At 37.0% G+C, this 18045-nt stretch overlaps 1 protein-coding gene across 1 annotated transcript in view; it reads left to right on the top strand.

Annotated features, from left to right (window-relative positions):
* The window catches only part of LOC121383293 (gamma-tubulin complex component 4-like), a 60906-nt gene that overhangs the window by 28286 nt on the left and 14575 nt on the right, over positions 1 to 18045 (top strand). Inside the window, exons 8-11 of the mRNA XM_041513222.1 lie at positions 9494 to 9618; positions 10735 to 10891; positions 13386 to 13493; positions 16714 to 16834. Coding sequence (XP_041369156.1) covers positions 9494 to 9618; positions 10735 to 10891; positions 13386 to 13493; positions 16714 to 16834 — 511 coding nt within the window. The remainder of the gene's footprint in view (positions 1 to 9493; positions 9619 to 10734; positions 10892 to 13385; positions 13494 to 16713; positions 16835 to 18045) is intronic.

Raw genomic sequence — 18045 nt, 5'->3', positions numbered from 1 at the left:
TATTTCTTGCATTAGTACATACAGAAAAAATTATATGAAATGGTTATTAAAGTTAAAATAAGCCATTTATATCGCAGTGAACACACAGTAGATACATGATCCTTATAATTCTAATCCTTGCTACATGTATGTTCACATAATTCTTAACTGATTTTGTAATTGAAAGTTGATCAATTGGTGCAAATTGATTATACATGTAACTGATGAATAACTGATGATTTATGATGAAATTCCAACCTTTCGCAACACTAGCAGCAGTAGTAATATGTGACATTAGTGTGCATTGATACTGTAATTATAGATTTCACTTTTTTCTTCTTTTATTCCCATGGCCATTTTCCCTTCCTGTGCTTGTAATACCATCTTATTTCTTCTGATCTGCCAGCTACCATTTTTCAACTTCCTTTGTTGTCCACCTCCATATCCCAGTCCTTGTAGCCAACTCTGACAGGTGCTTGTCTCTTATGCATGGCCATCTGTGCCATTTCTCATCAGCTTTAGCTCAAGGCTTAGTCTGACCACTTCTAGAGGGGATCATTTACTATTTCTCATTTTGACAAATTCCGTTTTTCATCGTGTCAAGCGATAATTTTAGTTTTTGCAACAAATTTTGTGAATTTCTTATTATAACGAATACAACCAAAGTGTAACGATTGAATGTAAATTATGTTGTTAGATGAATGCATCATGTTTACCAATGACCAAAGAATGAAAAAGAAAGAAGAAAGAAATTAAGACAACATCAAAATAAACAGTACCAGAAAATAAGAAAAAAACAAAACAATTGTATGTAAAAAAGAAATAATATTAAAAAATTAAATCTGTAAAAATCAGGAATTCAGTTTCAGTTACCAAATTAATTCCATGATTCTGTCTGTTTTTTCATGATTGCAGAAAATTGCCCCCTCTATACTTCCGGGAGTATTCAGTTGTTACTTCTGACAGCATTTAATTTATGAATAAAAGTTACACATTTGTTACGTATTTGTTACGTAATTATTACTGAACACCCTACCTTCAACCATAACAATTCATAATACAATAGAATCTCGTTGCGTCAAACTCAGAAGGATCGAACACACTGCAATGCTCGAACCAAAAACAAAGTCCAGAGTTTTTTGTTCGGTAAGCCCTTATATCAGCTGATGATGGGTCGAACACGTCCAGGGTCGACTATAAGGCTTCGCTCGAACTAAATTATCGGTCCCGTCAGTGTTATTAGCTATATTTCCCTCGAAATGGTGATCCATCAAATATCAAATGGAAAACCACCTAACAGGACTAACAATTGCTGCGCTTGTACCATTGGTTATTACAACCTTCGGATTAATTATTTAGGCGGAACGAACTATAGACGAATCGGGGGGAATCGCAACAAGTGCCATGCAATCCTTTGTTTACGTACTACACTTGTCATGTTGTTTATTAAGTGGCTATTTGTAGTAATGAAACGGAAAGCTAGTGTTAAATGTTAGATGGATAGATCATGTCATACTTCCGGCCAAGTTGGACAACAAGAACATCCACAAGATGATCCGGGCGGTCTGCGTACTTTGCTACGACGCCAACATCTCCTGCCTCTACTCCGGGAATCTTCAGGCTCGCCAAAGTAGACACCAACCTCCTGTTTCTTTTTTGGGGCTTAGTTGGACTTTAAAAATGTTCGGCCGCGGCTCAAAATTCTTATGTTTATTTTTTTTATAAGTAGTCCAACGCACTTTACTTTGGTGCCCGATCAATTGCTCAAATCACCTTAAAACCTTTTAGGCCGAGCAGTCAAAAACGTTTGGTTTTAAATTCTTAGTCCGGACATGTGTAGAAGTGTAGAATGTCGTTAGGATTTTAGGTCTTTGACCGACCACTAAAATTTTTATTCCAAATTCCGCCCACCTCAAACGTACCCCTCCCCCCTCATGGCCTGGACTTAGTCACTGGCGAAAGTCAGAGATTAAGCCCGTGACAGGCGTGCGTGAAACCTTCGTGGTATATACGCACGTGTAAAACTTTTACTCACTCACTCGCCAATCAAACAATTAGTGCACATATGGGCCTTGGCATAAAGCTTTATTTTGAACACATCTGCAATACCCGTTTTAATTGATCCAATGGGTGATGTAATTGACTAATCACTTCAGCAACTATTAAGAATTTGTCATTTATTTATTTATTTCAACACACTTACATGAATACCTGTACATACACTTACATGTAATACATAGCCAGTATCTAATTGAACTTTCTAACTGATGATCAATATGGAAATATCTGACCGAATGATTAGGTCAAACACTTCAACTGGATTCAACTGTATAACCCATGATCCTATTTGCTTCCATTTTAGACTAGCTGTTATGGGCTAATTCCATGTCTTGTTTTCATAATACTGAGGGGGCAGGATGTAGCTCAGTGGTAAAGCGTTCGCTTGACGTGTGGTCGGTCTGGGATCGGTGGGCCCATTGGGCTATTTCTCGCTCTAGCTAGTGCACCACAACTGGTGTAACAAAAGGGCATGGTATGTATGTACTATCCTACCTGTGGGATGGTGCATATAAAAGATCCCTTGCTGCTAATGGAAAAAGAATAGCCCATAAAGTGGCGACAGCTGGTTTCGTCTCTCAATATCTGTGTGGTCCTTATAACCATATGATTGATGCCATATAACCGTAAATAAAATGTGTTGAGTGCATTGTTAAATAAAACATTTCCTTCCATGACACTGTGTTATATAAAAACCTAGGATGAGCATTAGTTTACAGAACACACTGAAATCTTCATTCAGTTGCAGTTTGTCTTTATTTAATGACACCACTAGAGCACATTTATTATTAATCATTGGCTATTAGATGTCAAACATTTGGTAATTAATTTGTACCTGTATCTCATAAATCCACAATAAGTTGTATGTACATTGTAGGTGGGTGCTTGGAAGGCATACACCTTTTAGTATTATTTTATGTTCATATATATTTATTATATACATCGTTATATGTCAGTTTTGAATCCATATTCCCTTGACATAATGAAGATGGCAACGTTCTGTGTTGGGTTGTTTGTATCAAAAGTTTAAACCAGAAAATCACAGTAAGTGGTAGGCATATAAGTTCTATTATTTTTAATATCAGTATTAAGTATGGCTGTTTTAGTTTCTTTTTCATTTTATGGTCATATTTAATGCCGCCTCCTGCTTCTACACTAACAATGTTTGCAAAGCTTATTGCATCTTGGGAATGTATACATTTTTGTGCATATTTCTTAATTTCCGAAGAGTGTATGTATTAGCAAAAATCCCAAAATACCAGTATTTATAAATACAACCTTGATTATTCTTTCACACAGACCACGTAGGCCTACACACTCTTGTATGTTTCTTAAGTTTGATATAATCAGGCATGGCGAAAGCAAGTAGATGTTGGGGGAGCTGACTGAGATGGAGGGCGCCCTGTATTAAATATATCGATCCCCGTCAGTGGGCCCATTGAGCTATTTCTCGTTCCAGTCAGTGCACCGTAACTGGTACATGTATATCAAAGGCTGTGGTATGTGCTACCCTGTCTGTGGGATGGTATAGCAGCTAGGCTTCTTCTCTATAAGACGATAAGTCAAAATTACCAAATGTTTGACATCCAATAGCCGATGATAAATAAATCAATGAGCTCGTGGTATCGTTGAACAAAACAAAATTTAACTTTGTATTTACTATGGTAATACTACATGTATCTCTCTCTCTGTCTGATAATAAATAACTTGTCTTAACTTTACCAACAAATAAAAAAAAGAAATACATTGGCTTAATTAAAGTGAGTGAACACTTGTGAAAATACTCACGCACGCATGCACATACACATGCACACACACACATACAACACATATACAGACACACACACATACTACGAGTATATATACACTCACACACACACATACACATACACACTCACACACAAACACACTCACACACAAACATACAGACACTCGCACACAAACACACACAGACACACACACACACACACATGGCAGTAGCTAGGATTATTTGGCGGGGGGGGGGGGGGGGCTAATGAATTACTGGAGATTTTATTGAAGTTACAGTAGTTATTTTTATCTGATTTGTTTTGAGAATGGCAACAGCCCCCTTGCCCCCTCCCCCCTTGGCTATGGCCGTCACACACACACACACACACACACACACACACACACAAATGCACACATACAGCACATACACACACACCAGACACAGATAGAGCAGTGGGTCTATACTTATGGCCTTCAGCTGTAGCCAAAAGTGCATGTGTATTTTACAATGGGAGCATTGCCCTAATATTATAGTTCATTTGAACCTGTTTTAGAGTGCATTATTTTGTCATGGATGAGGCTATTTGACCAGCCTTGGAACAGTTCATTTTTCTCATTTCACTAGGACAGTCTATTGTTGAGTCAGTTGGATATGCAGGGTATCTCTTGTTGTAAATGGACTTTCCCTGGTGGTATTGATTTTGAGTTGAACTTGTAAGACCAGTGCATGCAGGGCTAGACACTAGATCAAAGATGCTAATATTTCACTGATGGCTTTCAGCTGTTGTCTCCCAGCTTCAACAACAAAGCAGTAGTGTAATAAACATGGCCTCGAAATAATGCTTCTCATAACATAGGGGGCAGTATATTTAGCTCAGTTGGTTGAGTGTTCGCTTGAGGTGCTTGCATCGCAGGATCGAACCACCTCTATGGATCCATTCAACTTTATAATTTAAATGCAATAAACAACAGAAAGAAAGAAAGAAATGTTTTATTTAACGACGCACTCAACACATTTTATTTACGGTTATATGGCGTCAGACATATGGTTAAGGACCACACAGATTTTGAGAGGAAACCCGCTGTTGCCACATAGGCTACTCTTTTATGACAGGCAGCAAGGGATCTTTTATTTGCGCTTCCCACAGGCAGGATAGCACAAACCATGGCCTTTGTTGAACCAGTTATGGATCACTGGTCGGTGCAAGTGGTTTACACCTACCCATTGAACCTTGCAGAGCACTCACTCAGGGTTTGGAGTCGGTATCTGGATTAATGCCTCGACTGGGATCTGAACCCAGTACCTACTAGCCTGTAGACCGATGGCTAACCACGACGCCACCGAGGCCGGTAAACATAAATGATGAATGAATCAGATGTATTCTGTAATTATCATTTCAGTTGAACTTGAAGAATAATAAAAATGGCAAAGTTTAAATGAATGTATTCTATTATAGTATTATCACCATTTTAATTATACCAGTAGCCAGTAACTTTTATATAACTACTTTTATTTCAGTTGATGATCCAGGTACCGGGTAATCAGGTCCCTTTACATTTTCAGTTTGCTATAATTTATTATTGTTCAAGTTAGTTCAAGCTGAGTTAATTAAATCATCTTAATGTCAATTTAGCTTCAAGAATAAACAAACTCCATAAACCTATGAATGTCAATTCCAGTTAATTATTATTTGGATTACTGAATTTATTTCATGTTCTTGTTTAGACACAACAGTGTATTAGTGATTAATATGTGAAATATTTGTTATTGCGAACTCGAAAATTATCATATGGTATTTAATGTCAAACATAGGGATATTGTTGTATTAGAGTAGAGACTGAGAGCGTGATTACAGCTGTCCAGATGTTCATCTAGCTCTAGAAGAGCAGGTATACCTTGGCTAACCACTTATGGTGGAACAAATTACTTAACTGAGAACAGGTCCATCCAAACCATCACTGCCTATACAGAGTGACAATCGGATGTTTGGGACATACGTTTTAAGCTAGCTAAGTTTACTAGCACACATATTTTAACTATATTTATAATCATCATTAGTGTGTTAATAGGTTAAAAAGAAACCTAGCAAAATATTTTAGTAATTAAAAAAAGTGTTTTACGTATCACTGTTCAGTACAACCACCTACCCACCTCTGCAAGCGTTATGTAATATTTAACTGGCCCTGATGCCTAGGGCGGGCCGACGTAGCCCAGTGGTAAAACACTTGTCTGATGCGTGGTTGGTCTAGGATCAATCCCTGTCGGTGGGCCCATTGGGCTACAAGTCGGTGCACTATGAGTAGTATAGCAAAGGCCGTGGTATGTGCTACTAATGAGAAAATGTACTGGGTTTCCTCTCTAAGACTATATATATAATTACAAAATTTCCGCGTTTATATGATTTCCTCAATTCTGATTGGATGACATGGAAGAAAAACTTAATGTTATTCTTCGATAAACCTAAAAAAATGACGTCATTATGTAAAACAGGTCACGAAAAGGATGCTAGAAGCTGATTTATGTGTATTTTAACTAAATATGGTGTGTCCAGGTGCTTGTGTATACATTTTAGAAGAAGGTGGGGGCTAAACTGTAACTAGCGAAATATATTAGGGGTTAAACACATGGCTTCCCCAGAAAAGTATTTAAAAAAGAGAACATTTGCTTGATCAAGGGGAGGCCGGGTTCGACTGTCATAACCCAAACTCTGTACAAGCTCCTGCCTTTGTAATTATAAAAAATCTGTTTATCATTTTTTCTAATAAATTTTTCGATGTATAACTCTTACAAAGTGCATAAATTTGCGTAGCATAGTGAAGGATTTTAAACTAAACACTTCAGAAAATGATGTCATTACGTCAAATGGAATGTCATTAAATGAAGCAGATGTTAAAAACCGATTTATGAATTATGTGTAGTTTTAACTAAATAAGTTGTGCTGTTAATTTGTCTTTATAAGAATTATTCGTAATTTTGTGCAAATTTATCATGTACATGTATTTCTAGCTTTACGACTGACAAGCAGCTATTTAATAGTAGACTGGTCACACAGACATGCAAATGGTGCTTATTTACATCGCAAGGCGGATCAATTAATTAAACAAAACTGGTTGAAAGCATGATATTAAAACCAAGATTAAAAAACTTTCACAATTTTTTTTGGCCAAACTGGAAAATCTTTTGCCAAAATTAAAGCACAACTAACCTACTGTCCTGGACAGACAACCCATATAGCTGAGGTGTGTTCCCAGGACAGCATGCTTGAACCTTAATTGGATATAAGGATAACAATAAGTTGAAATGAAATGCCAGTTTTTATTAGTTTTCACAATTTGCCCTGCAAATGTCCAATTCAGCACGTTTGTAGCAAACAACAACAAACTTGTAATCTATTAGTGGTAATGTTTTGAGATTCTAGATACTTTGGGAAATTACGTGGGCTTTTTTAAAGATTTGTTAATGGAACACAACAAATCATTAACATTTGACATTTACTATTTTACTTTTTATATGATTTTGCAAAATTATGTATTTTGTTTCATGACACTGATAGTTTTTTTCTCAGGAATTTCTGTAAATTAGTTACTGTCCACGGAAAGTCCTGAAGTATACCGGTGCAATACAAAACTTACTGGTATTTGGGTATATCAGTAATACTGCATGCTTCTACAGTCGATCTAAGACCGATCCCTGTCGGTGGGAGTGCCCCATGCCTGTACTATATCAATTAAAGGCATGTGCTGTTCTTTCTGAAAGAAAATGTATATAAAAGATCCCTTCTTGCTAATGGAAAATGTAACGGGTTTCTTCTTTTATGTCAGAATTACCCCAAACAGTTGAACAAACTTGTTAAAATCTGTTACATACATGTAGTCTGGTTCATTGTGTTTGTGCCAGCTATAGTGTGTGCAGACAGTCAGGGTTTCTGCCAGAGGGTAAAACGGGTATGGCGCCATACCCAAATTTTCTTTTCTTAAAGTTAACGTTTTCACAAAATTAATTACTCTGTCATTACTGTATGATTTTCTTAACCCTAACCATAAACTTGATCCATTTTCATTCTAGGGGAGGCCCCACAATACCCCCTGTTGACTGGTTGCATTCAATTTCATAGCGCCATACCCAAAAATTTCTTTCTGGCAGAAACACTGACAGTAGTTCGTGGAAATAGCATGTGAATTGCTTTTCATGTGTTTTTAATTCACCTGCTCTAAATGTTTTGTGCAGTTTGATGTAAAATAGACGAGATGTACCCGAGGCTCGGTACTAGCTTTAGGTAATAAAATCTATGGGCAGATTTAGGATTTTTGAATTGACGTTGGGGGTTGTAGACAATATGGGGTATTTAAATGTACATGTATGACATTTTGCTGTAGAAGACTTGTTTCATGCTGATATTCGAAATCTTTAATTCTCATTCTCTCTCTCTCTCTCTCTCTCTCTCTCTCTCTCTCTCTCTCTCTCTCTCTCTCTCTCTCTCTCTCTCTCTCTCTCTCTCTCTCTCTCTCTCCCTCCATCTCTCTTTCTTTCTCTCCCTCTGTCTCTCTCCCTCTCTCTCCTTCTTTTGTATAATTCTTAACAAAACCTCTGGCAATACATATATGGTTTTAAATTGATTAATACATATCAAAAAACAAAACAGCTTTCTAAAATACATTTAATACACAAAATAAAATTAGTTTAATCCATAACGTCTGTTTACATTATATTTCCACAGTATGAAAAATGTTGGCAAGTTAGTGTTCTTTAAAAAGAATAAGATTCTGGATTAGACAATAGACAATGTTCTTCCTTTGTGCAAAAACTTTTAACTTTTGTATTCATAGATGTGAATACATATTTGTATCCCTCACCACATATTTGTGATAATATTTGTATTGTATTCGTTACACTCCATTTCGAACAAGCTTCATGCTATCAAGCCAGTTTTGGGAGAGTGGCAGTCCTGCCATAGACAGTGCAGGAAGGATGAAATAGTCTTGTGTCATGCTCGCATCGGTCATACTTACTTAACCCATTAATTTATCTTGAAGAGGGATCCTCCACCTCAGTGTGACCACTGTCAGTGTACTCTGACAGTATATGCCACATTTTGGTGCAGCTATGTACTTATCTCAAAGAAACTCGAAAAGATATATTTGGCCAACGTAATGTGGTGGAATAATTTCGATTCCATCCAGAACTTTTATTACAGTTTCTTTGAGGTACTGACTTTTAGTCAAAATTTTAATTGTATCTATTTTTGATATTTGTATTTTTGCACAGTCCTTTACACTGTATTTTTATTTACCTGTTGAATTTTTATATTGATGTTGAACATCACTTTATTTGTTTGCCTTTACCATAGTTTGACACCCAATAGCCGATGTATTTTTCGTGCTGGGGTGTCGTTAAACATTCATTCATTCATTCGTTACACCCCTAGTTTTGAAAGCCAGTTGTTCTGGCAACATTTACCAAAATTAACCATTCCTCCATATATGGAGATACATGTAATTTAGAAGGCTTTGTATGTTTATATTTTTCATGAATGTAGACAAAATATTAAATTCAAGTTTTAAAAGAAAACCTGTACCAGAGATTTAGAAACTATAACATATCACAAAATTATTGTTAGATATGTTATGCTCACGTGCAGTGAACGAAGGCAAAATGATGGTGCCCCAAAGTCCTGCCATCAACTTTCATTGTGATATTCTTTTTCAGATTCCATATTAAAAGACCGAGAATGGGAATTTGCAAAGGATCTTCACGAGTTGTCAAAACAACCAGAATTCAACTGTATGGCATTTGAAGCTTTAATTGACCAGATCAGAACTTGTGTCTCTGAGGTAATCTCTGTTATATTGTTAAATACATGTGTAAATGTGGACTGATCACTAGTGAACGTTTTGTTCATATCACTCCTGTTTCTTACTGAAGGATGTGATATAGCTGAGTGGTTGAGAACTCACCTGGGTTATTAGATTGATCACTAGTGAACGTTTTGTTCATATCACTCCTGTTTTCTTACTGAAGGATGTGATATACATGTAGCTGAGTGGTTGAGAACTCACCTGGGTTATTAGATTGATCACTAGTGAACGTTTTGTCATATCACTCCTGTTTTCTTACTGAAGGATGTGATATACATGTAGCTGAGTGGTTGAGAACTCACCTGGGTTATTAGATTGATCACTAGTGAACGTTTTGTTCATATCACTCCTGTTTTCTTACTGAAGGATGTGATATACATGTAGCTGAGTGGTTGAGAACTCACCTGGGTTATTAGATTGATCACTAGTGAACGTTTTGTTCATATCACTCCTGTTTTCTTACTGAAGGATGTGATATACATGTAGCTGAGTGGTTGAGAACTCACCTGGGTTATTAGATTGATCACTAGTGAACGTTTTGTTCATATCACTCCTGTTTTCTTACTGAAGGATGTGATATACATGTAGCTGAGTGGTTGAGAACTCACCTGGGTTATTAGATTGATCACTTTCCAGCCAGTGCACCACGACTGGTATATCAAAGGCCATGGTATGTACTACCCTGTCTGTGGGATGGTGCATATAAAAGATCCCTTGCTGCTAATCGAAAAGAGTAGCCCATGAAGCGGTGACAGCGGGTTTTCTCTCTCAATATCTGTGTGGTCCTTAAACATATGTTTGACGCCATATAACTGTAAATAAAATATGTTGAGTGTGTCGTTAAATAAACAAATTCTTTCTTTCTTTCACCAATACTCTTGTTTTGTTTTTAATTTAGCTTGAATTTTGCTTTAATTTTTCACAAACTGCAAGTGCTAGGGGTACCAAATTTTATATATAGTTAATATGCACCACGGATAAAGAAAGAAAAAAATCAATGCATTTACATATTAATTATATCGTCAGTCACTGCCACAGCTCTACATGTAAGGGAGATAATCATCAGTGTACTGATTTCTTTTGTTTGTGCAGCGTCTCTGGACATTGGTGGTTAAAGAGTCGGGTCTTGTGAGCCATCTGAGGATGGTCAAAGATTTCTACTTGCTGGGTCGTGGAGAGCTCTGTGTGGCATTCATCGGTCAGGCTGGCCATCTCCTGGAAACCCACCCCACGGCAACAACAGAACATGGTAATGTTTAAAACCTACCCCACGGCAACAACAGAATATGGTAATGTTAAAACCCACCCCACGGCAACAACAGAACATGGTAATGTTAAAACTCACCCCACGGCAACAACAGAACATGGTAATGTTTAAAACCCACCCCATGGCAACAACAAAACATGGTAATGTTTAAAACCCACCACACGGCAACAACAGAACATGGTAGTGTTTAAAGCCGCACACCCTAGTTCCATCCAGCGAAAATAAATTATAATTTGGTTAATCTATAAACCTGTAACACACTTAGATCACGTTTTTATCAAATGGAGTGAAAAAGCAGGTTTTATATCGATAAATACCATGGGAATCCCCATGTCCCAATTGCTTGAAATAATTTTGAAAGTTTGTATTCTGATGTCACCAGTAGATGTCACTCGAAGCACAACAATGCCTACATCACGACAAATTTCACAGACTTGGGGTGCGTTCTTTTCACCTCTCCTGGACATGTTCCAACTGTTCTGTCCTGGTTAATTTGTATCCCCTCTCCAGATATCGTAGGACTTAGCAAAATTATTGGTTGTTTGTAACGTTTTGTATTGAGACACTTACTTGTCTGAACTTTATTGTTACTGAAAATGTTCACGAACTGTGAAGAAAAATCTCACAAATGAACAGCAACAAATCGGATGTTGATTGCACGAACTGTGCACGAGAAAACAAACCGAACCAAAATGATAACGGTCACGTGGTATACCAACGTCTGTGACATTGAAATGGAAATATCCCGTCTAAAAATAGATTAGACCTTGTCTGCTCAACGATTTTTTCTCAAACATGCGTCCGTTTTTCAGAAATACGAAAAATGCATTTTGTGGTATTACAAACACCAGGATTACCAGGATTACCATAAAACACTTCAGGTGAATGGAAATGTATATTCTAAATAATAAACGGTAAGTAAAGTGCAATTTTATTTGTGAAAAAATGGGTTTAATAGCGAAAAACAACTCCGTAATGGTTAACAACTAGCCGTAACTAGGGTGTGTCCCTTTAAAACCCACCCCACAGGAACAACAGAACATGGTAGTGTTTAAAACCCACCCCACGGCAACAACAAAACATGGTAATGTTTGAAACCCACCCCACGGCAACAACAGAACATGGTAGTGTTTAAAACCCACCCCACGGCAACAACAGAACATGGTAGTGTTTAAAACCCACCCTACGGCAATAACAGAACATGGTAATGTTAAAACCACTGTGAAATACTGACATACAGAGTAAAATGCTAAGAAAGAAAGAAAATGTCTCAGCCTTCCACAGGCTAAATGTAGGCATGTGGAATTATCTGTCATTTTGCAACCTTAATTGTGGTAAAACCTAATTACATTTAAATTTGTTGTTTTTATTTATGTTTTAATGTTGGTTCATAAATAAAGATACATAACAAAATTGGCATAAAACAACATTATTATTAGTCTGACAGTCACATTCATTCGGCAGTTCTCGTACTTGTTTGTTTACAGTTATTTCATTTCAACTTATTTTCGTGCTTATATTCAATTAAGGTTCAAATATGATGTCCTGGGCTATCTGGGTTGTCTGTCCAGGACAGTGGGTTAGTTGTTAGTTGGTTAGTGGTTAGTTAGAGAGAAGAGGGTATATAGTGGCCTTACATCTACCCATTGAGCCCTTAAGAACTCACTTTGGGTTGGAGGCAGTACCGGGCTGCGAACCCTGTACCTACCAGCCTGTAGTCTGATGGCTTAACCACTGTGCCACCAATGCCGGCTGTTTATAGTTACGAAGTTGATGCCGATGTCAAGGGAAATAACTGTATTCTAAAACGTGACCCTCTATAAACACCGGATCCTATATAAACCGGATAAATATTATGTCCCTGACGTGATCCGGTTGAGACAGGTTTCACTGTAGTGGTGTCTATTTTACTTTAATTTATTTCATTTCACCTTGATTTTCAAGTTTATATCCAATTATGGTCCAGGGCCCCGTACCATGAAGCGATCTTAGACCTAAGATCACCGTAACTGCACAGCTAATATATGCACTTAAGGTGATCTTAGGGCTAAGATCGCTAAGATCACTTTGTGGAACGGGACCCTGGACAGTGCATTAAAGGTCAGTTGTTAGTGCGAGAAAAGTTGGCGTATAAGTAGCCTTACGTACAACTCACCATACCCTCCCTGCCTTGGATAGGACTCTGGTGAAGTCAGAGGTTATGCCCACGACAGGCATGCTTGAACAGTTCTCTGATGGAAGCATGCCAAAAATTACCCACATCTGCACATATTCACCATGCATTGAGCCATTAAAACTCACTCTAGATTATATATGTATATAGATAGCTTAACCAGTGTTGATCTTACATCTTGTACTGTGACCAGAACTGTGACCCAAACCCAGAACCTACCAGCCAAATGTTGGATGGCTTAACTACATGTATTCACCACTGAGGCTGGTGTTGATTTTATATCTTGTTCTATGTTAATGACAGATATCAACATGGCGTACCAGCAGGCAGCCAGAAGTGTCCATCTCGAAGAGGAGAGTTTCATTCAACGATTTCATCTTACTGTAGACACAGCAACAAAACCAAATAAAAGTATGTTACTTGTTGCTCTCATAATTCTTTTACAGTTTTCTTTAAAATTTAAAATCCACCAGTTAATTAGTTTGTATGAAACATTTAAGTTAGTCTTAAGTTAAAATTCATCAATCAGATATAGTAAACTGACGGCAAGTGTGTTCTGTATTGTGATTGGTTAATTACATTATTTTTCCTGGATCAAATAGACAATAACACCCGGAAAGCTAATGACGTCATTAAAGGTGACTCAGGCTAATGCCTTCGGTCAAAAATAACATTTGCAGGATCAAATAGACAATAACACCCGCAAATCTAAAAACTACATATGGTTATCTCCTAATTGATGTGAAACAAAAAAGAGAGGTAATTACGTTCTGAATCTGATTGGTCCACAGCTGGATTTAGCTCGGTTCAGTGCTCGCTTGAGCTGCCTGCATCATAGGATCAAACCCACCATGGTGGAACCATTCGACTGATTGGGGGTTTTCTCATTCCATGCAACCAGTGCACCACAACTGGACAAAGGCTGTGGTATGTGCTTTCCTGTCTGTGGAAAAATTGCATATAAAAGATCCTTTGCGGCATTAGAAAAAAAGTATCAGGTTTCCTCTGATGACTACGTGTCAGAATTACCAAATGCGGTCTGGTCTCCGAATGTGTGCATATTGTTTGTGTTATTTATAAAAGTCAGCAGTTAAAAAACAAAAATTGCAGCAAGATTTATCTCCCAATTTGTGGCACCATATAATACAACATATTAAATTTACTCACTGAAGGTCAATTTAAGCTGAAATTTAATTGTTAAATGTTACTTTTGCCTAAGAAGTGTGCTCCTTCAATACTCAGATGAAGCTGTCTGCTGAGTAGGGTGTACACTACCAAATCAAATCCCATAGACGACAATAGTAACACGTGGCTAAAACTCCTACCTGCAGCGTATCAGTCGACATAAACGCCACAGATATAAATACTACCAGTACCACCTCTAAGCCTTAAGGTGAATCAGTAAAAATTGGGGGTCAAGCTGCTCATTTCTGAGATACGGGTAGCGTCTTTGACTACTCTAGTTCCACACAAAATTTGAGTACTTTTTTTTACAGGAACCCCATACATGTTTCAAGCACGAGGCTACTTGACACAGTGGTACTAGATGAAATAAAATTGCATAAATTTTTTGCCCAGATAAAACTTTTTTTTTTGACAACCAACACACTCACATTTATCACCAATCACAGGACTTGTGGTGTTCACTTCTCTATCAAATGTTGAGTGCACATCGAACTTTGACCCAGCCAGAAGTTATTTGGTTTAGTACTACCAGTAAGGCCTGCTGGTGTTGTAGCAATACAATATTGAGCCTGTACATGGGTTTTGAGTTATTGTCTTTATTTCACATTAGTTTTTATGTATTTTAGCCTCTCACATCACTGTTTTTTAGTGCTGTTTCTGACAGTCTTTACTGTACATTTAAATATATATATCAATTAATGTGTAGAACAATTTTACATAACTGTATAATGTGACTATGTTACATACGATTCATATTATTTTGGATAGAACAAAATATACAGGTACAAACTGAGCGCCACATAAAAAAACAAGTATTTTCTCAATAACACCACTTTTTTATTTATGATATTCGTTTACACAGTATGAGCTTGAATAATGTTGCTACATACTATTTCAGTTCTACTTTTTCCTTCTATGTTCCTACTTTTGTCCTACGTTTTCTATATTTTCGTTCCTATACTTTTGTCCTACCTTTTCATAAGGGTGTGCTGGACAGCCTGCAAATGTTTGACATCCGATAGCCGATGATTAATTAATCAATTTGCTCCACTGGTGTCATTCAACAAAACAAACTTCACTAGTTTTTAAAGAGTGTATATTTTAACTTTGATATTGTTATTACAGTATTAAAAAATACAAAGAACTTTATGTTACCTATAATTGATATTTTAATAATGTGAATTTTCTAGTTTGGTTCAGTATTTATAGCATCGATTCATGTTGTGCAGGACAAAAATATGTTTGTTGTTTAACTCTTTCACCAGTAAGTTTTACAGCTTTGACCTTCCCTGCACACTGAGTTTAAATAGCAGATTTATGATCATGTTTGTTAAAGGATAAAACTACTTGTTTTATCATTAATTTTAGTTATAGGCTATACATTTCCAGAAAGGTGAATGGACGGCTGTCTAGATAAAAAAAATAATACTTTAAAAATGTTAGATTCAACAGGTATAAATCTGGTAATTACAGGTAAACTATGCATATTACTCACCTATTTGAGTAGGTAGGACTGGCAATTTAAAAAAACAACAGTACAAATGTTTTTCTTGTTGGATAATTAATTAATTAACATTCCAGTTATAATTTTAAAAATATATTTACAATGCTTTTGCAAAATTAACAAGCCATAATAAGCTTTCATTTCATCAACAGAAACATACCACACACCTTTATTGTTAGCAGGATCTGTATCACGCTTTTTTTTGGCATTCATGTTAGTAAATTACACAATTTTTCCATACACTGTATTGGAATAAAATAGCGAAAAGTACTCTATGGCGTTTGTGTTGACGTCAAACACTTTTACGGGCCCCGGATTTTTAGTAAACGTTGATCTGCAGGTAACCGAATATGGCTCATGTGTCCAGGTAAACTCAGGCGCGTGGTAAAACAGTGGCAAGTCATCTTGTAACTCGTCATCGGTATCATTTTCTTCTAAATTGCCATGTTGAATGACATTTCGTTCACGATCGCCAATCTCGAATAAATCAAATGCACCAAAGTCCATATTATCCCACATTTCACCATCGGAAAACCCGTCATCTGAATCGCAACCATTGTTTTCAACAGACGAAATTTCGTCACCTCGGTTCATGTTTAATTACAGTCAGAATATCAGTATAAACTTGGAAAAACTCATTCAAAATTCGCTAGAACATGGGCGCAGCCATTACAGTGTGTCACATGGGAGCTATGGTCGCGTGAGATTTTGTCTAATTATAATATTGACGCGTCACTCGGCGCCAGATATGAACAGGTGTTACAAGCCGCTAAACCGGCCTGTCGTGCTGAGAGGCACTGGATATCGTGGTGAAAGAGTTAATGAATTAATCCAGACTAGATAGTAGGTCTTCTCAGTGTTGGTATGTACATGTACATGTTTCGAGGTGTATTAGCTTATTATGATCTTGATATGGATATGGTGTGTTTTCACATTTTTCAGAAAGTTCTCAAACTGATAAACTTACGATTGCTCCAGTAGAAACTGGGTGGAGCAGACTCAGTCTTTCCTACTCCGTGCAGTGGCCACTGCATATATTTTTCACCCCGGCTGTTCTGGAAACGTAAGTATTCAATTATAAAGCTGCTGTCCCTAGTTATTTGTGAGGACTGGCCTCAGTGGTGCAGTGGTTACGCCATTGGACTACAGACTGGTGTATATGGGTACAGGATTCGCAGCCTGGTACCGGCTCCAACCCAGAGCAAGTAATTAAGGGCTTAATGGGTAGGTGTAAGGCCACTACACCCTTTTCTCTCTCACTAACCACTAACCCACTGTCCTGGACAGACAGCCCAGATAGCTGAGGTGTGTGCCCAAGACAGCGTGCTTGAACCTTAATTAGATATAAGCACAAAAATGAGTTGAAATGAAATATTGAAATGAAATATTGGTATGTGTAGAATAGTTTTAGTTACATGTAGTACAGCGGCTTTACCATTAACATACACAACATAACATTACTTATATCTTCGTGTTTTAGTGATACGTTTGATCAAAACCAATGTATTTCTTGTCATCCTGGTGGTAGTAGTACTTATATCTTCATGTTTTAGTGATAAGTTCTATCAAAACCAATGTATTTCTTGTCATCCTGGTGGTAGTAGTACTTATATCTTCGTGTTTTAGTGATAAGTTCGATCAAAACCAATGTATTTCTTGTCATCCTGGTGGTAGTAGTACTTATATCTTCGTGTTTTAGTGATAAGTTCGATCAAAACCAATGTATTTCTTGTCATCCTGGTGGTAGTAGTACTTATATCTTCATGTTTTAGTGATAAGTTCTATCAAAACCAATGTATTTCTTGTCATCCTGGTGGTAGTAGTACTTATATCTTCGTGTTTTAGTGATAAGTTCGATCAAAACCAATGTATTTCTTGTCATCCTGGTGGTAGTAGTACTTATATCTTCGTGTTTTAGTGATAAGTTCTATCAAAACCAATGTATTTCTTGTCATCCTGGTGGTAGTAGTACTTATATCTTCATGTTTTAGTGATAAGTTCTATCAAAACCAATGTATTTCTTGTCATCCTGGTGGTAGTAGTACTTATATCTTCATGTTTTAGTGATAAGTTCTATCAAAACCAATGTATTTCTTGTCATCCTGGTGGTAGTAGTACTTATATCTTCGTGTTTTAGTGATAAGTTCTATCAAAACCAATGTATTTCTTGTCATCCTGGTGGTAGTAGTACTTATATCTTCGTGTTTTAGTGATAAGTTTTATCAAAACCAATGTATTTCTTGTCATCCTGGTGGTAGTAGTTATAATATGTGT

Source organism: Gigantopelta aegis, chromosome 2 (genome assembly GCF_016097555.1).
Source record: "Gigantopelta aegis isolate Gae_Host chromosome 2, Gae_host_genome, whole genome shotgun sequence".
In the NCBI taxonomy this organism is placed as follows: Eukaryota; Metazoa; Mollusca; class Gastropoda; order Neomphalida; family Peltospiridae; genus Gigantopelta; species Gigantopelta aegis.
Note: the sequence above shows the minus strand (reverse complement) of the source record. Positions and strands in the feature narration are given on the sequence as shown.